Genomic DNA, 22,397 nt, shown 5'->3' on the forward strand with positions numbered 1-22,397 from the left:
CGCTGCCTCCTGCCTCGGTGTCTTGCTCGTGGGTTCATTAGCCTAGCCATAACAGGACTGACGCAGCTCATTGACTGTAGGCTAATGATAAAATTAAAATAAATAAATAAAAACAATTACAAAATCTTGTGATTAAATGTTGAGTAATGTAGCAATTATATTTAAAAAATGAATAACAAACAATACAGCTTCTATGCTCCAAAGTCCCGACTGGCAGAAAATAAAAACTAGGTGCAAGCATAAAACACACTTCCAATTGAAATATATTCGTTTGAAAGTCATGCTGACTCACAAAAAAGATGGAAAATTTGAGTCCATGTACACGAACATATAGATTAAATTTCATGACTATTTCACAAACTGCTGTGAGACAGGGTTGTATATGAAGAAGGATGTAGTGAGGTGTGATGTCACCCATCGGTTTGCACTGGAGTTGGTTTGAAGCCCAGCTTATGATTGCCGCCATCTTTTCAGTTTGGAGCCAGGACCTTCCAAAAAAGGAGTGCGTTGTGTTGCCTTTCACGCCCTGGAAAGACGCCGCGCTACCTCAGACCCAAGCTAATGCTATCTTACCGGCAGTGCTGCACACTTGGGCTAACGTTAGCTACTTAAGCTAAATTGTGCTAACAGGGTAGGTATCGTAATCAAGTAACATTAAACTTAGTGAAATACTGAGACCATAGTCCGACTCAGTGTGGGTCCCGGAGCTGGGGAAAGCAGCAGGTGAGCCAACTGTCAATCACAGCTGTCAATCAACGCTTACACGGCAGATATCAAAGCTACTATGAGTCAAAATGACCACCAGCACACTTATTAGAGGGCCTGAATTTAGAGATGGAGACTGTACTCCAACTTAGTACTTCTAGAGAGAAGTTCATGCTTTTTGAACAGGAGTCATATGGAGCATCTAGGGGCCCTTTATCGTACTTCGGCATTAACTTCAGACTCAAGTTGTGGAAATTGCTGCTTGTTACAAACCCATTGATGTAACACAGAACACAATAAATAAATAAAATAATCGAATGCATCTGCTGTGGTTGATCTTGACCTTGTCTACATTCAGAGTCTTCCCTGGCTCCTTAATGAGGACGCTCTGGTCGACAGCGCTCACGCCACACAGAGAGTCTGGATGGGCCGTCAACCTCAGGATGCTTTCTTCTCCTGGAACAGCTGAGGACGGAGAAAACTCCAACAACACCTGAAACACACACACAAACAGATGCACCATAATGACCTTTAGAGCTGTAAACCTGCTGTGTTTTGCTCCAGCGAATCATCTGATAGAAGTAGTTGTAGCGACTACTGGCAACAATGTAAAAGTCGCTGAGAGGCTGAGGTTGGGCCTTGTTTGCTGTTTGTCTGACACGCTACCAAAAACATTCGCTGAGATCAAAAAATAAGTTTAATAACTTTTATTAATGAAAAGGATCAACTTATTATAACATGCACAAAATATACTCAAAATAATCACAGCGATCAGATGTAAAACAGCGGTCAACAAAAAATACGACAACCCACTCACCCTCTGTCTCTTTCTTACCAGCCGGCATGCAGGTGAACAGGTGCTTATATTAACTATAGGATACCACCGCCCATATCCATGTGACCTGATTATCAATCACTGTGATCATGCAATAATAAACAAACCAAAATAACCCAAAATATAAAACAAAAAATTACTACTTTGCAATTCATTCAAACTTGAAAATTAATCCATTCATGGCTCCTACACGCCAGCCCCTAATTATTAGGTTATTACATAATAATTACTCACATTACAGATTTTAATAGGAGGCATGAAGCAATTAAAAGCTCAATAATCAAAGTCCATAAATTTACTTTACTTTTTCTTCCTCCCGATCCTGTACATGTGTCATAAGTCAGTAAGACCAGAGGTTACTAGCACATAGTCTTATCAGAGTGATCTTTACCATCACTCTATGTCTGTCAGTCAAAAATCAGAGTCAAAATGGAGGTCAAAGTGTCACAATGTGCATCAGCCACTCCTTATCCAGCTTCGGCCTCCTGTATTAGACAGACTTTGGTTATTGGTCGGTCCAGGCAGCTGCTCTTTGTTTTGATGCGCACCTGACGCACAAAACCTCTCCTGTCTGGAAAGGTTTGTAGGACTCTTCCCATGACCCAGGATTTACGAGGTGCCGTGTTATCCACTATAAGCACTATATCTCCAGGGATGAGGTTGCGCTTCACTCCTGACCACCTCTGACGCTCCTGCAGTTGAGGTAAGTATTCTTTAACCCATCTTTTCCAGAACAAGTCAGACATGTACTGGACCTGCTTCCATCGTCTACGAACATACATGTCTGTCCCCTGGAAGACTCCTGGTGGCAAAGATGGTAAGGTCTTCAAAAATAACAGGTGATTTGGTGTCAATGCTTCCAGGTCATTAGGATCTGTGGATGCTTTAGTAATTGGACGGCCATTGATGATGGCTTCCTCTTCACAGAGAACTGTGTGAAGGCCTTCTTCGTCCAAGTTTTGCACTTTCAAAGTGGAATTGAGGACTTTCCTCACTGATCTAATTAACCTCTCCCAAGATCCTCCATGATGTGAGCCAGCGGGGGGGTTAGAAGTCCATTTTATTCCTTTCTGAAGAAGAACACCATTAATCTGCAACTGATTCCACTGCTCAATAGCTGTTCTCAATTCACGCTCTGCTCCAATGAAGTTTGTCCCATTATCAGAGTGCAATTCCTGAACTTGACCACGTCTCGCTATAAAGCGTTTAAGTGCATTAATGAAAGAGTCTGTGTCCAGTGAAGGTGCCACTTCAATGTGGATTGCGCGTATGGCCAGGCAGGTAAAAATGACTCCATACCTCTTCACTACACTCCTTCTGCTCCTCACATCAAAAGGTCCGAAATAGTCTACTCCAACACGAGTAAAAGGAGGTTCATCTGGAGTAACTCTTTCATAAGGTAAGTCTGCCATCTGCTGGGACACTGGTTGAGCATTCAACCGTCAACAGATGATACACTTTGACCAAGCTCTCCTTATGGCTGTACTGGCACCGGTGATCCAATATCTCTCACGCAGTTTGGATAACAAGTGGTTACGACCACCATGTCCCACCTCTTGATGAATGTGCCTCAGAAGAATGGCTGATATATGTAAATCCTTAACCAATATTATAGGATGTTTCGTTTCTGCTGACATAGATGACCGGCTGAGCTGACCACCAACTCTCAGAACACCATCCTCCATCAGTGGGCAGAGTGGAATTCATCTGGAGAATTCCTCTGGAAACCTCTTCCTTTGACTAAACTTGATGATCTCCAGTTCAGCCTTCTCAAACTCCTCCACTGATAGACAACTTGAAACTGTCTTTCTCTTAAAAGTTTCCATGTCCTTCTCCAATGAACGTCTTTGTTGGTCCGTATCCAAGTCAGACTGTGCAAGAGCCATGCTCAATTGTCTCCTCTTCTGACAAACAGACAAGAGCCAAGTCTTAAATCTCAAGATCCAAGCAACAGACTTTCTCAGATGGGTCCAAGAGTCAAAGTAATGGATCATGCGAGTCACTGCATCAACCTCCTCTCTGACCTGTATAGCATTCACTGCAACAGCTTTCTTAACCTCAGGGTCATCTGATGGAAGTTGAAGAGCATCGTCAGGAGAGACAGGCCACTCACTCTCAGGTTGAAGGAGAAAATGAGGCCTTGACACCCATGTTGCATTCTTGAGAAATGTATCTACTTTCACACCCCTGGAGGCAACATCGGCTGGATTGCTTGCAGTTTCAACATACCTCCATTGAGAAGGGTGTGAGGCCTTGCGAATTTCTGAGACTCCGTTGGCAACAAAGACTCTGAATCTGGAAGTTTCATTTCTGATGTACTTGAGCACAGAAGCACTGTCCGTCCAAAACACAGAATCCTGAAGATGCATGTGCAGCTCTTTCCTCCACAAGACATCAATGCGACTTGCCATGGTGGCAGCAATAAGCTCCATTCGGGGGATGGTAACAGACTTAAGTGGAGCTACCCTAGCCTTTCCCATAACAAAGGCACTGCGCACTTGAGTGGGCATTTCGTGACAACAGGTAAGTCACTACTCCATAGCCTTCTTCACTTACATCACAGAAATGATGCAGCTGTGCTGTAGTAACTTCTCCAAAGTCCAGTGGTTTCAGACATCTCATGATGTTACATTTCTCCAAATGACAAAGTTCATCCAGCCAACTTGTCCAGTCCTGAGCAACTGACTCAGGTATGACATCATCCCAGCCAAGTGCTCTCCTGCACAGATTCCTTAAGATCTTCTTCGCTGACAGGACAACAGGACTCAAGATACCAAGAGGATCATAGATGGAGCTAACTGTTGAGAGAATCCCTCTCCTGGTGAGTGGTCTGTCCTTGATCACAATCTTAAACTTAAAAGTATCAGACTGGATACACCATTCCACACCAAGTACTCTCTCTACTGGTAGCACATACTGATCCATGTCCAACCTTTTCATATCCTTAGCTCTGTGGCTCTCAGGTATCACAGACAGAACATCACGCCTGTTGCTTATCCACTTTGTGAGCTGGAATCCACCTTTAGTACAGATGGAGACGAGGTCATGATAAAGTGACACTGCTTCCTCCACCGAAGCCATTGACACAAGACAGTCATCAACATAGAAGCAATGTAGGACCTTATCCACCACTTCCTGGCTGAACTGTTCTTTGTTGTCCTCTGCACATTTTCTGAGGGCAAAATTGGCGCAGCTGGGAGATGACGTCGCCCCAAAGAGATGCACCATCATCCAGAAGTCGACGAGATCTTGATTTAAATCCCCATCAGGCCACCAGAGGAACCTCAGCAAATCAAAATCTTCCACTGGCACTCTTACCTGGTGAAACATGGATTCAACATCTGCTATGATCACCACTGGTTCTTTCCTGAATCTGGTCACCACTCCTATCAGTGAACTTGTAAGATCTGGTCCCTGTAGGAGTTGAGCATTAAGTGATGTTCCCTGGAAACTCGCTCCACAGTCAAAGACAACTCTGATCTTTCCTTTTGTAGGATGGTAGACGCCATGGTGCGGGATATACCAGACCTTGCCATCACTACATTCCACATCCTCTTCAGGCACCCTTTCAGCATAACCTTTGGCAACAAGGTCATTCATGAAGGCCATATAATCAGCATGAAATGAGGAATCCTTCTGAAGCCTCTTCTTCAGGTGTAAGGCACGCTGCTCAATGATTTTCTTATTATTTGGCATGCTAACGTCCCTTTTCCTCAGAGGTAAGTTGATCTGATAGTGGCCATTCACTTGCTTTGCTGAGTTTGTGACCAGTTCCATAAACTTTTGATCTTCTCTTGACATGCCAATTTGTTCATCCATGCTGCTTTCAGGGAAATCTGCCTTAAATTGCTGCTGCCAAAGTTCGTCCAAACACACAACTGACACTCTGTTGTTCACTCACAGTCCATTGCATCTCCACTGTCTCCTTTCAGTGGTCCGTTCACAACCCAACCCAGCATTGTCCTTATTGCATAGGGTCCATTATTAACACTGCGTATGACTTGCAATGGTTCCAAGGCCTTAGAAAGATTTGTCCCTATCAACAGCTCAATCCTTGCCTCAATCTCAGGCAAATTGACATGTTTTAAATGAGGCCATCTCTGAAGATCACTCTGTCTTGGAATGTTCCCCTTGTGAACAGGCATGCACACCTGCGTGTAAGCCTTGGGCAGTTCACAGAAGTGCTCCCCATTCAAGCCAGCTACCTCCAGGCCTGACACGATTTGACTGCTCACAACTTTCTCTTGGCCCATTGTCCGTAAAAGAATATGTACCTTCTTCCCTGTAAGGTCAAGCTTGTGCATCAGAGACTCTGTACAGAATACTGCTGTACTGCCTTGGTCCAAGAAAGCATAGGTGGTGACAATTTTGCTCCCCTTTCTGGATTTAACTTGCACTGGAACTATGGGAAGTTTACAATTGTGATCACCAGCCCCAGTAAGACCACTTGACACCAGAGTGCTGTCCACTGACACCTGTACTTTCCTCTCAGCTAGCTCAGATTCCTTTTCCTTTGGAGGAATGTGAAGTATGGTTGGATGTTTAAGACCACATTTTGCACAGGAAATCTGTTTTCTGCAATCTTTGCTGATGTGTCCAATACACAAACAGCCAAAACAGACACCATTGTCCTTCAAGAAGCCAATCTTCTTTTTATGTGCTCTTTTCCCCAACTGAGGACACAAATCCAATGCGTGACCTCCTCGACAGCAAAGACATGTCTTCCTTTCAGTTTGAACATGTTCCTTCCCTTTGATTCCAGGTTGAGTTTTGTTTCCCACAGGGGCTACAGTGGTAGCAAAACTAGTTCCCTTAATTCCAGAACGAGATTGTGGATTGTGCTTGCTTACACCTTTGTTTGTTGTCAGCGATGGAGCATCCTGTATGTTTCCAAACACTGGGTCAGTTATTATGAAATTAGTGATGTCAATGAATGTAGCTCTCTGGCTGCGCCTTTCTTGCAGTTCACAGGCTACAGTTCTCCAAATGTCCCTAAATGTGTAAGGCAATTTCCTTATAATGGCCAGCATATTGGCAGGCATGTCCAGCTCATGCAAGTATTGCACCTCTTCCATGGCATTACAGCAGCCTCTGAGGAAAAAGCTGTAATCTTGAAGAGATTTCACATCTTCAGTTTTGATCGGAGGCCATGAAAGAGCCCTTTCCATGTATGCAGATGCAACCTTCTGCTTATTTCCAAACTGCTCCTGTAATAAAGCCTTAGCCTTAACATATCCCCTCTCTGGATCAATGTGATGGCAGCTTCTAAGAAGCTCTTTTGGATGACCCTTAGTGTGCTGCTCCAGGAAATAGAGTCAGTCACTGTGGCTCGCAGTGTTCCTTTCCACACCATCCTCAAAAGCCTTCATGAATGCATGATATTTTAATGGATCACCATCAAAAGTTGGTATATCTCGCTTGGGCAAACACGAAAGACATTGCTGCTGTATCAACAGTGTAGTGATTTCATTTTGCTTCCTCATAATGCCAAACATGTTGTTTTGGTCTTCATTTTCTGCACCCATATTTGCATATGACACATTTCCATATTGCATTTGTGTAGTTGCTTGAGCATCATGATACACTGAATGTTGCTAAGGTTCATGGCACCCTACAGACATAGGCTTCAAATGAAAGAACTGAGATGGATTTCTCTCCTCAGGCCTTGCTCCTGTATCCAGGTGGTCACGTTTGATTTCCTTTTGTGACATTTGTGGAATAAATGGATTTGCCTTAGCACTGAGGGTTTGTGTTTTTCCTTGTCTTTTTTCCAAATAAGAATTCATTCCATCCGATTGCTTTGTTATAGAGGTTTTCCTACTTAGGATGCTCTGAGATCTGAACACATTTAGCTTAGCCATGTGTGTAGCAATTTCCTGATCCAGTTGAAGCTACTCCTTCCTTTTACGTAGCCGTTCCTCCTCTTCTTCCAGTTCGTGTTTGTCCTTTAATAATTTTTGTCTTATCTTTAAAGCTGCCAAGTCCGCCTCAGCTTTAAGACGTGCAGAAGAAATACTAGAAGCAGCAGACTTTCTTCCTGTTGCAGAGTTTTGTGATCTGGACACTCTGCTTCCCACATTTGACACACTGTTACTTGGCTTTACATCATCTTGTATATCATCTGTCATGATTATGGATGTAGCCTGCATTATTACTTGAGGTTCATCGGCTATTTGAAGAAAAGACACATCTTCATTGATTTCAACAGGATCAGATTGAACACAACTGTCATTGTGGAGCAGTTCCTCTGGTTCACTCAACCACTGTTCAACATGCTCTTTAAGTGTGTTGCTGTAATTCACAATGCTGGAAAACCATTCATTTTGTTTCCTCTGTTCATCCTCTGGGAGTAAAGGAATCAACATATGTGACATGTTGGCATTTTCACAAAGTTGAATTAAACTCTCTAAAAGGGGTTGTACATGAGAGACATTTTCCCTTTTTTTCATGAATGATTTCATTTGTGGTATGAGCCCTTTAATTTTATTCACAGTCATTTTGCGTTCCTGTTGAAGCTTTTCAATTTTATTCACCAACGCCTTTGCAGTGAGTTGAGCTTTTCTTTTCCCAAACTCCATTTGAGAACTTGTAACACCAGCATTTATTTGACTCATTTTTCCTCTTTTGAGTTCCTTTTCGATGTCTTTTTCAATACATTATTTGTGCATTTAAGGATACATCCACAGACCGAAAGGCAATTCATCCAGCAAACATTTCCACATCAACAGCACAGCGGAAACTTCAAAGAGACCAAGCAGAGATTCCTTATTTTTGCACCACAGTCAGGTTAATGCCAACACTCCGGGTGAGCCACCTCTCAACCGATAATCAATCAGCCAGTTGTCCCCAGCGGACACACGGCAGTGAATATGCAAGCCGCATTCCTTCCATTAATACACAGCTTAATGCGTACAAACACCGGTAAGCCTACCTGGCTTCTGTGGTTGGCTTTAACTGCGGCTCCTGAAGTTGTAATAGTTGACAGCCGGTGCCTTCTTCAGTCATTTACCCCCGACGATCGCTTTGTTTAATCCCCTTCCAATCGATCCTTGAGCCCATGCGCCATCCGGTGATGTTTCTTTTAATGCCGTTTTTTGTTGACAAAAATGGTGCGATTACTGGCAACAATGTAAAAGTCGCTGAGAAGCTGAGGTTGGGCCTTGTTTGCCGTTTGTCTGACACGCTACCAAAAACATTCGCTGAGATCAAAAAATAAGTTTAATAACTTTTATTAATGAAAAGGATCAACTTATTATAACGTGCACAAAATATACTCAAAATAATCACAGCGATCAGATGTAAAACAGCGGTCAACAAAAAATACAACGACCCACTCACCCTCTGTCTCTTTCTTACCAGCCGGCATGCAGGTGAACAGGTGCTTATATTAACTATTGGATACCACCGCCCATATCCATGTGACCTGATTATCAATCACCGTGATCATGCAATAATAAACAAACCAAAATAACCCAAAATATAAAACAAAAAATTATTACTTTGCAATTCATTCAAACTTGAAAATTAATCCATTCATGGCTCCTACAGTAGTTATTATAATATGTATATAGAAGACACATTTTCTTATTTTTAAGATGATGGACTGATTGTTCACCCTCAGATTTCTGTCCAGGAACAGGCCAATTTATTTGCCTGGAGGCATGATGGATCTCAGTGGTAAATGGAAATTTATCAAACTTATCTTAAAATGTCATTAGATTCAATCTGTAGCTGATTTGGCTGATACAGGGACAACCCATGTAGCTCATGATTTTCTGTTCTGTTTCTTAAGGTACAATTACATTAGCCTCTCATCTGACAAAAGAAAGATATGAAATGAGGCGTGCAAGGGGAAGTTGTTATCGTCACTTCCCACTCCCTGCTGAGTTTGGTGCCTCCTTGTGGGGAGTGACAAGGTCCAAGCCTAGATGGGAGATATCATCACTGTACATATTTCCATTTATATAATAATCCATTCAACTTGGGTTGAAGCCTGCACTCCAACATATATCCAATGCACCACTTTAATCATGGTGGTGTATTTAAGCCCTCAGTACTCTGCTCACTCTTTAGCTCCATGCATGCTACCGCACCACTCAGCCAACTCATGGAACAGCTGGGAGTGGGGAGTGACGATACTAACTTCACCTTAGGGGAAGGTAAACTCAGAATCTGCAGGACATGGATGTATTATAAGAGGTGGATAGGGTGCTGCCAATCAGCTTTGCAGCCAATTTTTCCCAGTGGTTACTCGCGGTATTGCTGCGAAAAACACCCCTGCGGCCTAAAAAACATTTTCCCCATAGACCACCATTGTAAATGAGACTTCTATGAAACTGTTGACAAGACACCCTGAACTGCAAACAAGTTCAATTATGGCTCTTTCTGTTGTGAATTTTTGATCCATGCAGGTTTTATATTTATAAAACTTTCCTTGAGCCGAGAAAAGCGATTTAAAAATCTGTGACATTGCCACAATGTAAAGGGCCAGGTGGGGCCAGTGGGAGAAACACTGCTGTTCATATTCAATAAGCTACACAGCACAGAAGCAAACTCGGAAGCTAGGAACTTTTTTTGCTGTATGCGCCAACCGAGCAAAGGAGGGTGGAGGTGGAGCTTTTGAAATTCTACATGAACAACAGTTGCAGTATCTGACACCATATCTTTCAGGTGAGCCATGTGGAAACAGGCATGCAGTAAAAGAGTGAGCAGAGCAGTGACAATTTAAGTACACCACTGTGATTAATTAAGTTGGCTGCCCGAACTAGCTGAAAGACTTTGCTTCAGTTATTATCACTGGTTCGCTTGGTGCTTCCCTCTGGGGAGTGATGAGGTCATAGCCTGGACACCATACATCAGCGCTGTAGTTATTCTACATTCAAATAATAATTCCACGTGAGTTGGTTGACTTGACTGATGTTTTGGTTCTAATGGGGGTAGTAACTAAATATTGAGCTGTGGGATCACATTTGAGAGTGATACTGTGGTTTGCAGCCTGTCAGTGTAATAATGCCCTAAATGGGGTGATGTCACTCTGCTAGAACACTGCAATGATACACTGATCGACCATGCAAATCAGCAGGTGATAGTTGAAAAAGGTGAATGTTGAGTCAGCACAACAGGAAATGTGCCCTTGAATTCGTCAGTTTTTCAGGCTTTAAATGAAATGGAGATCGGACATCTGCAGGTTGGTGCTTGTGTGACTGCACCTTAACCACTGGGTTTGCACATACTGTTGCTTTTCACAGCTGAATGAAACCACTGTGAAAGTAGAAGCCTAAACATGAGACTACACTGATATATCATTTTACATCTAAATCTACATCATCATCTTCTTCTTTTTGCACTGACCTTGTGACTTAAGCATTTCTCTGTGGAGAAGTTTGCACTGTGGGCTATTATAGTCTCACTGGGGAGGACAGCATAAGCAACAACCTGGACCTCTGGTGCCATCTCCGGAGACACTTTCAACTGAAAGGACACTTCCCCCTCAGTCACTGAAAAAGCAAACAAAATGTCATGGTCAACCATATAAACCAACAAACAAATTCAAAGGACATTTACAATTTCAGGTCTTGGAAACTTTCATTCCCTGGACCAAAAAACATGTGTTTTGATTATTTCTAAGTAGGAAATGTGTGGATCATCCATGTATCGGCTAGTTGAAGTGCTATAGATTTAATTAAAGTTCTCTCTCTCTCTCTCTCTCCCCTTGTTTCCTCTGTCTTTCTCCACCTGGTGTATGAAATGAAGCAAAATTCTACTGGATAATATTTTATTATTAAAACATAAAACTGGCTTGAGAGTGTTTCTGCAAATCTGACTTTATGGGTAGATAATTCTCACTTAAGTCATTTTCAAAGCCATCTTTACCTACCAGGTTCCTTTTGCACTGTGACCTTCTGAAGTTCTTGCTTGATGATGGTTCCTCTGGATAAGATCTGGTGGAAATTAAGAGAAACATGAACTGTAAACTTTCCAGAGAGAGCTGGATGTGAGGGAACTTTGTAAGAGCAAGGTGAACTGAATCCTAGTTGTACTTCTGTACTGAAACCTGAATGACTTGGATAACAAAATAATACTCTCGCCGTTCTCTCTCCGTTCTCTCTCTAATCTCTATGATTTTGTTTGCACACCCTTTTCAGTGCATTTTTATAATTGCTTCCACCCAAACCTGTGATGTTGAAGGTAAAAATAAAAAATCAATGTACGAACATGTATGATGTAAACTGTATATATGATTCTTAAACACCACATACCATAAAATTCTTTTGATCATCAACAACAACTGACCCAGACTACAGCACAAGGAACTCAACCTGACTTGGTCTCATCAGTCGATTCCCAAATCTTAACTACAATCATGATGTGTGTCTGCCCCTTTAATTTAAGGTTCTGCTCAACTGTTTGGCAGAACACATTTTGAGTCACTATATCTTATTGAAAAATGTGTTGAACTTCACTTGATTGAGCCATCTCTACCACTTGGTTTAGGTATGCTATGCTAAAAAAAAATTCACTAGATGCCTTTAAATAGTGTGACTTTTCAGTTCGCTTCCTTACAGGAAGTTAGCAACAAATAAGTCGCTCCAGACATGAGGATGAGGAATTTTCAAAGTTAAGCATATTTTTTCGACTCAATTGTTTCAGAGGTCTTACTGAACAGAGTTATGTAACTTGATACAACAAAATAAGTCTAATAAGGGTCAAATAATTTTCTAAAAACATGCTCTACAAAACGGTTTGTTTGTCATGTTATGGTAAAGGTAGTGAAGCTAAACTAATGCAATTAAAATTGACTATTTGCGATGAAATAAAATAACTCTGATCATTCATTGTTGTTAATATGATACATTTTATTCCATTATATATATGCCAAACTAATTTTATAAGTATGAGTTTTTACTGTCTAAAACATGCTTGACTAAACGGTTCAATTATCATTTAGTGACAAAGGTGGTGATGCTAGGAAAATAAATTTACAGTTTTTATGCAATAAAAAAAACTTATGAACATTCACTGTTGTTAATATATTTAATGTTATTCCATTACATATTTGATGAAAAATTTATATCAGTATGATTTTTCACTATTTCTGAGATGCTTTCAAAGTACTGTGAGTATGGCAAATATTTGGAATAAATACGTGGAAATAATACTAGTACTGGTAATACTACCAATTCCATGGTAACAAATTGACATATGTTGGTATACTAACATATTACTAGCATTATAACAGTTCAAGGTTTGTAATTTTGATTTTTTCTTTCTGTGTTACAGATGACAGATAGACACTAAAACATTTTACGGTGCAAGGCAACGCACTTCTCTGGCCTTTATACCAGAAAATCCTCAAGACTCTGATGCTGATCTGAGTGATGATGATGACCAAATAGAGGATCCTGATTATCAGCCCAAACAAGCAGAAGAGAATGGAGACACTTCTATGTCAAGATGGAAATGTCAGTAATGCAATGTTTTCCTGTGTTTGAAAGCAAACCAACAATACTTCTTATCATACACCAGAAAAAAATGGCTCTAATGCACATTTGTGTTGTTGCACCACCACGCAGATGAGCTAGTCTGATTTTTTTCTTCAAAAAGTTAGCATTTTATTTGACTTTTTCAAATTATTATTATTTTTTATTTATTTATTTATTTATTCGTATTTGTAAATGTATTTGATACTTTACCATGAAGTGACGTCTCAACCGTTTGGTAGAGGCCTATATTAAAAAATACTGACGGGTCTGTTAAAAAAATTTTTTTGATTGTTGCTATTATTGTCTCAAGCATGAAAAATGCAAAGAATTTTTTTTCCATTGCTTTTTTCCAGGGTTAACAGTAGTTTGTAGTCTCAGTTGTTTATCACCAAGTGTACACACACTTTACACCCAGCACTCACCAAACACATCACATCCACAGAGCCCTGGGTCTCTCCTACTATAGTGTATTGGATGGAGATGGGCTCTTCTCTTTCACAGGGAAGTGGTTTCTCCTTCTTCTTCACCTCTAGAAAGCTGACCGTTTTAGAATGAGGAGAAAACAGCCGGACCAAGGACAGAGTGTGTTCTGCTCTCTTATAGTGTGGACTTTGGTATGTTTGCTCCGGGCGTTGTGTCAGGCTAGCCTGGATTGTAGAGAAGAAGTGCTATTAACCAGCTAACAACACAAATGATAAAATATATTCCATTTATTACTAATTATCATTCTTAAAAGATTATTGTCAGAAGCAGCAAGCTCACAAAGAGTCTTTTTAACATTGGCTATCCTGTAGTGATGCCTAAGTTAATGATCCTTTGCTAACTCCCTCCTCTGAACACTGTCCAATTATAGCTTAGCAACAGGCAGGTCTGTCAAGCAAAGTCTCTTCAACATGTTGAAACAGTGTACATAAGACAGTGGTAACAACTCTTACAAGAACTCATAATTTATTGATAAGCACCCACATTATCTCGATTCTACCCATTGACTAATGGGCTTCATAATTGAGTATAGTTTACAGTGAAGCAAAGTTTCCTCACAATTTGCAATGTGTGTTGCAAAAAGATGATGGTTAATGATTTTTGACAATTTTTTCAAAGTTTTTAGTTCAGTATTGCTCAAATTTTTGCTTTTTTATTATAAACTCCATCCACTGATTAATCACACTAAATTTCATGTGCTGACTTGGAAATGAGCCGTGATCATGCTCAGTCAATTGTGAGATATACACCTTTTGAGCTTGTAGTGTCCCCTAGAGGCAGAATGACCTTAAATTTTGCAACAAGGTCAGTACTTTATCGCATAAAACATTGTTTTTGTATTATTTGTGTTCAGTGTAAGTAAAACCAAGTGAATATATTTGGTCTCAGTATATTCTGTGATCAGCGTTTTGTCACAAGAGAGCTGGCTTCTCTCTGTATCTGTTACAGGCATCAAAGACTCTGGAAGGACCTCTACAGTCAATGCAAGGTGAGGGTCACATGACTGATAGAGCCAGTGTTTATGAGATCTACTGGTGACTACATTAAGTGGTGACTGTCAGCTGAAGCGTCGGTGGTTGCTCGTAGTTACGACAGCTGTTGAAAACAGGAAGAGAATGTGTAGCTGTCCCTGTGAATGCCGCATTGTCTATTTTTAATTACATTGTAAAAACATACCTATCTGATTCGTCTTTGGTGTAATGAACCTTTTAACACATAGTGCCCAAAGTTGAGGTGTTCAAATGTAATTGAACAGATAAACATGAAGTCAAATAAAATAATCATATCTTATATTTTGCAGAAAACACTTTGCAGTCAATGACTGGCTGAAGTCTTGGAGCCATAGACATCAGCAGACACTTTGTATCTTCCCTGGTGATGCTCTCCCAGAACTTCACTGCAGCCACTTTCAGCTCTTCCTTGTTGTGGGGTCTCTGCCTTTAGTCTGGTCTTCAGCAAGTAAAATGCAGTTCAGTTAGATTGAGATCAGGGGATTGACTCAGCCAGTTGAGGAAATTCTACCTCTTGACCCTGGTTGCTTTGGCTGTATGTTTAGGATTGTCGTCCAATGAGTTTTGATGCATTTGTCCGAATGTGAGCGCACAGAAGTGTCCTGGACACCTCTGCATTCATCCTGTTGCCTCTGTCTGCAGTAAAATCATCAATAAATGCCAGTGTACCAGTTCCATTGGCAGCCATACATGCCCAAGCCATAACAGAAGCACCATGTTTTACAGGTGAGGTGCTATGCCTTTGGTCATAAGCTGTTCCTTTTCCTCACCACACTTTCTCCTTTCCATCATTTAGATAGAGGTTGATTTTTGTTTCATCAGTCCATAGTGCTTTGTTCCAGAACTCTACTGCTTTTGTTTTGTATGTTTTTGTGAACTGCAACCTGGCCTCTCTGTTTTTGAGAATTACCAGGGGGTTTGCATCTTGTGGTGAATCCTCTGAGTTTGTGGTCATGAAGTCTTCTCTTGATTGTTGACAAGGAAACAATTCTGTCTACATCCTAGAGATCAGTGTTGGACAAGTTACTCAGGAAGTGTAATAAGTTACTTTTTACTTATTACTAAGTAATAAATTACTTTACTTATTACTTGGTATCAAAAGTAATTAGTTACATTACTCGTTACTTTCATTACGAACGAGCGAGCTAGAGAGTGGATGAGGAGAGCACACAGTGGCAAGGAGGAAGCCGGTGAGATCCAATGAGAGGAATAAAACATTATTTTCTGATTGTTTCACTGTGGTTACATATAAACAGGCCCACCCCACACCTCCAAACAACCCTGCAGAGGTGCACCGCAACGCCTGATAATGGTGCCACAGCTGCTAAATACACATCATACGTGTACTATGGAAGTAAGGTAAAAAGAAAATAGAAAATAGAATTACCATAGTTTAAATTTTTTTTTCCATGTTTTCATATGTGAAAAGACTAGGGATGTGCAGAGAAACCAGTATTTGTATTTGTACCTGTATTTGTTGAGGCAGCAAAATCATTTGTATTTCTATTCAAATAAAAGAGGTTTCAAAATCCTGCTTTTGTTTTAATTATGCTTTTAATTTCAGAAAATTAAAGTGTTAAAATAAGTATTCATCTACCTAAGGAAGGAGGTCCCCACAGTGGGTCTCAAACTGGACTGCACTTTGCAATTGGACTACCTCATTAGTATAAGTGAATTATTTAAACAGCATTTGTATAGGAATGACTCTGTCCCAAGCTTTTTGATCCATATAAGCGGTTGGGCATTGTAACTGTGATCACTATAAGTGATCTTATGTGTTTTGACTACTGATGTTTGGATAATTGTACTGACTGCTTTAAAAACAAATATTGCAGTAAGATCTCTTCCCTCTTATCATGAATGGTGCAATGCAACAAATCTGCCCAAATAAATTCACAAAAAAATAAGAGGTTGAGAAATATAGGCACACCCTCACGATGACATCTGGAAGGCCAGCTGTCATCCTTGATAGGGTGTCTTTCAAGGCAAGTGTCCTTGACATCAGGACTCCAAGGGTTGGTCATAAAGTCCCATAACAACAGTTTCCCCTTGTAAGATGCTGCTGTAAGCGACTTCATGATGGTGCAGTACTCTTGCAGGTATTGGTAATCCTTGTCATTGAGGCACTTATTTCCCAGTCTGACATACAGGCTATTCAGCTCGTTCATGAGAATTTCGGTGATTCTGGAAATGGCCTCATAAAAGGAATTCCACCTTGTGGATGACAGCACCAGTAGCTTTCTGCAGCTGACTTCCTCCATATGTTCTGATGCAAATGTAGATTGACTTGCCTTGGTCCAAAGAGCTGTGCATTTTCACAGTACTACTCCTATACACAGCCTTGGTGTCTGCACTGGCAGTTAAGTATTTCACCGGTGGAAATTAGGTAAATTGTATGTGATACACACCAGTAATGAGGGGGAAGAGTAAACTGATCAGTCTCAGTGGAGGGAGCTTCTGTGAAATCTGTAAAAGTGACATCCTCGTCACTTTTTTCTTCCAGTTCAGAATGTGACAGGCTTTAAATGCCTTGGCAAAATTTGATGCATAGTCTGTCTCAGTGGCTACAATTTTGCCAAGCAGTCCATATGATGAATGAATGAATTCTATCTCTGTGCCAATAACATCAAATGTGTGCCTGCCTCTGATTCCTTAACATGCTATGGTCCAAAGTTAAACTGTTGATCCAGTGAACTGTTACACCCAGAAAGCTTTTGTTGTTAGCTGTCCAGATGTCAGCTGTAGTGGAAACATAGTCTACCTCTCCGCATGTGGCCTTCAAATTAGATGCCATCACCGCATTTTCTCTTGAGGTAGCCAGCAAATGTCTTTCTGTGTGGCAGCTTGAAATCGCTCTTTGTTGGTATTTTCTCTAATGCGTCTAAATGAGGGTGAGTCAACTGTGGAAATATGTAACATTTCCACTATGATATACCCCGTGATGAGCCTCTTCAGATCTTGTCCACTTAATTTCTCTCCACCAACACATCCTGCTCTGAAATCCAATTTCCGTTGTTTAGCCAGAGTGCTTGCATCACTGGCAGTAAGTAAGTAAAGTAAAGTTTATTTGTATAGCACCTTTCACAGATATATCACAAAATGCTTCACATTAATGAAAAATATCAACGATAACAGACAGTGCAGGGCTGACAAGTTAAAATCACAGCAACAACAAACAAATGAGGACAGAGACACACAAACAAGTACAAAAGATCCAAAACACAGACAAGGAAATAAGCCGCTATTCAGACAGGCTAACCATGAGCCTAACTGAATAGGAACATTTTCGGCTGCTTCATAAAGATTTCACAGGACTCTAGGAATCACAGTGATAAGGAAAGAGTATTCCATAATTTGGGTGCAACAGCTTGAAAAGCACAGTCACCTGGGGTTTTATAGGGCTTGAGGGACAGTCAGTGATAAAAAGAAAAGAAAAAAGAAAGAAAGAAAGATAGAAAGAAAGAAAGAAAGAAAGAGAGAAAGAAAGAAAGAACGAAAGAAAGAAAGAAAGAAAGAAAGAAAGAAAGAAAGAAGGAAAAATAGCAGCAAAACTTGTAAAAGAAATTATATGTCTCAAACTCCAAATCACTTTCCGGAAGGTCTCAGTAAACATGAGAGGTATATCATAAAAAGAAGAGCTTCACATTTTGTGCTCAAGGGTTAGTATTGATGTTGGTTAGTATTGATGTTGTATACCATCAATCACAATAATGACATTTGTTCTTTTGTATTAAGATTACATTGAGCTTCTCTTTGACCAGATGGACTTCTTCATTACATTTGCTGGAGAAGAAGAAACAAGCAAAAACATTTAGGCAAGGTAGTGCTATCAGCAGCTATTTGAAGAACTGAGCTGCAGTAGGTATGGATCATACTGTGGTGTGGAAAAAACTTGCAGTGATCAGCCCCTATTACTGGACTAGAATGGAAACTGACATCCACAATTGGGTAAGTTAGAAGGGTCACCCTAATTTACCTCAGTTTGCTATGCTATTAAAATACCAGAATCGTTGACTTACTGTTAGCTTGATGTCTTTGTCGTAGTTAGTTGTGCTTAATGAGAAAGTGGCGATACCATCGCTGTCAGTAGTGAGGTTCTGTAGTAGAGGTCCTGTGCGTCCTGACCAACTTTCACTCTCGAACAAGAAGACCAGTGTGTCAGGAATAGGTGTGTTATTGAAGTAAACTGCTTTAACCTGATGAAAACAAAAAGATATAGCACCGAGAATGCACATGGCTTCAGTTACACTGTGTATAAAATCATAACATCTCTAACATCATAAGTAACATCTCTCACTTACTTTTCCCTCCACATTTGATCCTTTCTCATAAATCTTGGGTGTGTCAATAAAGGACAGCTTTCCAACAACGTAAGAAATCTCCATTGTTTTCCCTTGTGAGTGTGAAGTACCTGTAAGAAAAGCCTCCATGTTAAAACCATGTGCATGTCATATTGTTAAAACATTTTATAAAAACAATAGTTTAGTTATTTTGGAAAATAATTAAAACTTGCCTGTCCCCTGCTCTTCCACCAAGGCTTTGAGATACAGTTTATCCAGCAGTGGCTGTTTGCCAAGTTTAGTAAAAGTGGACATCTCAATCATAAATGTGGCACAGCCATTCTTTCCTGTCTAGATAGAACAAAAATAAATATATGATATTACAACACGAGCAGAATTGTAGCCGTCATCGTTCCACATCGAACGAGACTAAGAGTCTATATAATATGCTAGCCACTGTGTGAGGCTGCTCTTAAGCACAGCAATGCTCTGAGCAAAATAATTTCGCCAAACCACTGAAGCATCTGTAAACTTCAGAATGTGTCTGTGCAACTGGAGATGTGAACCTATTACTATCAAATAATGCAATCCAAACTAAAGATACATGTGTTGATTTCAAAATGAAGCCCAAAACTCCAATTCAGATTGTAATCGAGGAACAGGTCATTGAAGAGGTTCAGTGCTCCAAATATTTGGGTACTATATAGATCAGTTGAAATGTAGTGGTATCATGACAATCTGCAAAAAGGAGCAGCAACAACCACAAGGTTAACCGGTTTAGGGTTTGTGGAAAGTGAATGTCATTGTTCTACAATTCCATGAAAGAGGCAATTATCTTTACTTGGTTTGGTATTTAACAGAATTTAAAATATCAACATCATGGGGATAACCAGTCAGGGGATCAACAAAGTTTTAGGATTCATCCTCTGGGATCTATGAATGTCTGGCACTGGTAAAAGGATTTGTTTGGACTAGGGGATTTAATTACCATGAAGACTTCCAGCTGTACCAGTTATTAACAAGCCACAACATAAACTGAATGCCCCGGTTGCCAACAACACAGAATGCAGGTTTACTTCACACCCATTTAACCACTTAGTAGGGACTCATGAACCAGACATAATACCTCTTGGTAGTAACATTTAGGAAGCACACCTCGCTCAAAGGCGGTGTTGGGCGTAACGCGTTACAAAGTAACATAAAAAAATAATCAAAGGTATACATGCACACTTGCGCAACAATCGCCTGTCCTCTCATTACGTGACTGTGGCTAGAGTTCCGACACACACACACACACACACACGTACGGGAGCAAAGACAAAAATGGCAGAGCTGTCTGAACTTTTGAGAGGTGGAGGTATGCACATTACTTTGACAATGCATCTCAGGTGTTGTTGTGGAGTAATGCAAAAGTAATGTAACGAGTGGTGTAATTAATTACCTTTCACAGGGAGTAATTAAGTAAAGTAATGTATTACTTTTTTTAAAAAGTACTTGCCTCTGCTCTGACTCATCTGGAACAACCCTTGTGCGATGGTGCATTTTCATAACCTCCGCTATTCCTCCCACAGCTGCACACCTACAGCTGTACCAGCAGGTAACAGGCCACAATATACACTAAATGCCTACAGTTGGTGATCCAAGATGGGGTTTAGCAGGTTGGTCCAATTACTCAGGATCGAGTGGAGCAGCGGTAAGGCCTGCATCTTTTCTTCTTGTTGGCAACCACAGGCATTCAGTTTGTCCTGTTGTCTGTTAGTAACTGGTACAGCCTTACCAGTAATTCAGTTATATTTATGGTATTGTGTCACTGTTATGTACCCATTTTAGGTTTCACAATTCTGTTCAGAAACAATCAGTTGATTCTTGATTCAATAAATAGAAAAAGGGGCACTATTTACATCATTAAGAATAAAATACTTTTGTAAATCTGTGAATCCATCAATCATTGCAGCTCTTATGTGAACCATTTTTTCCTCCCAACCCTACTTTTGTACCAGGTTGTAGTTCATGTTAAATATGTGTTGTATATTTATATCTTGTGTTACGTGTATTTTCTTATATTTTGTGTCTTATGTAGCTAAAGCAACTGTACCTGCTTTGTCTCCCTGTAGCACGGGGGCTGTTCAATAATGGTGATCCATCGATGAAGCACCAGAGGTCGGCACAGCTCAAATTTAACACTGCCTGGCACAGGCTGTCCATAAGTATATCTGATTAGATGGGAAGTTTAATAAAATCACTGCATTGTTACAAAGGGCTCACCAACTCACCAATACAGATTTAGTTTTATATCATAATATGTCATGAGGCAAGTGTATATGTGAGAAAGTCCCACCACTTACATTGCACAGACTTCAGCTTTGATTTCCCCCTCTCCAATGCTTATTTCATCTGATGCATGAACTGTTACATCAAATTTTGGCAAAACTGGGGACAAAATATGGTTGTTATAATTCTTAATTCATTACAAACTGTTGAATGAAAAAAAGGAATGTAACTCACCATATTTCTCCACCTTGAATTGGTGATTTATTTTTTGTCCATCAATCCACACAACGACTTTGTAAATTCCTTCACGTGCCTCTGAGTTCAAGGAGTAAGACAGCTGCAATATTTTACCATTGGACATGGTGTTAAGCCATTGTCCAATCCGGTTGCTTCTAGCATCCTGTTAAATAAATCAATAGGAAGAACACGTATTTACTGAAGGTTGGGGCTGGGCAACAGTGGTGACTTTGCTAATGTTAAGTGTCTCATTGACTCAAACATCCCCCAACATCACTGTTAAAGGATAGTTTCAGTTTTTTTTCAAATCTGAATACAATACTGATGTGCCATTATATACGTGGAGATGGGTCTTAGTTGGTTTAACCATTCTTACTCTCCATATTGAAGCTAATGTAGCTGATAGCTAAAAAGTTATTCTTTTGGAACGTGACTAAACTGTAAGAAATGAGGGTCAAAATCCAGAGTCCTCATTCTGTGCAAATATACAAGTCGAGTGGATATGAGTCGAGTGGATATTCCAAAGTTAATCTGTTTAACAATATTCCCTTTTTTTGCTTCCGTTGACTGAAGTTCCTTGCTGAACTGTGGAAGTTGGAAGCTGGAAACTGGAGTATTTTTGCAATCTGTTTTACAAAGTGTTACAATAAATGTTCATGAATAAACTACCTTATGAAGGAGGTCACCACACTGGGTCTCAAACTCAACTCTAGGAGTGATGTCAAAATTAGGAAATGTGTGTCGTGTAGCAGGTGGATGTGACTCCTCTCATTGAGACCTGCTGATTGACGTAACAGTGAAGCAGAGGACAGAGACTGAGATAGCCATGTAACCAACCTATTGATATTGGTATTTGACATGTTTTTTTTTCTTCCCAAAAAAAAAATTTTTTTAAATATTTGTGTGAAACAAATAGTCTTAGAAAAAAAAAATATTTGTGCTTTGCCGAATAATGTATTTGTATTTGGGCACACCCCTAGTGCTTCACTCTCTTACATGTGAGTAAAAAGCTGGTTCTGGCAACAAATCTACAAGCAACTACTAGAATGTATCCGTCCACCACGGCTCAGCAAGGAACGTTCTGGAGAAACAA

The 22,397-nt window shown here is 40.3% G+C and overlaps 1 protein-coding gene across 1 annotated transcript in view; it reads right to left on the reverse strand.

Moving 5' to 3' along the window:
• Positions 1–22,397, reverse strand: part of LOC122983820 (alpha-2-macroglobulin-like) — a 60,414-nt gene that overhangs the window by 35,358 nt on the left and 2,659 nt on the right. Inside the window, 10 exon segments of the mRNA XM_044353946.1 lie at positions 1,049–1,198; positions 10,892–11,037; positions 11,418–11,481; positions 13,446–13,670; positions 18,536–18,712; positions 18,818–18,927; positions 19,030–19,147; positions 20,892–21,009; positions 21,142–21,226; positions 21,302–21,467. Coding sequence (XP_044209881.1) covers positions 1,049–1,198; positions 10,892–11,037; positions 11,418–11,481; positions 13,446–13,670; positions 18,536–18,712; positions 18,818–18,927; positions 19,030–19,147; positions 20,892–21,009; positions 21,142–21,226; positions 21,302–21,467 — 1,359 coding nt within the window.

This window comes from Thunnus albacares, chromosome 6, assembly GCF_914725855.1.
Source record: "Thunnus albacares chromosome 6, fThuAlb1.1, whole genome shotgun sequence".
In the NCBI taxonomy this organism is placed as follows: Eukaryota; Metazoa; Chordata; class Actinopteri; order Scombriformes; family Scombridae; genus Thunnus; species Thunnus albacares.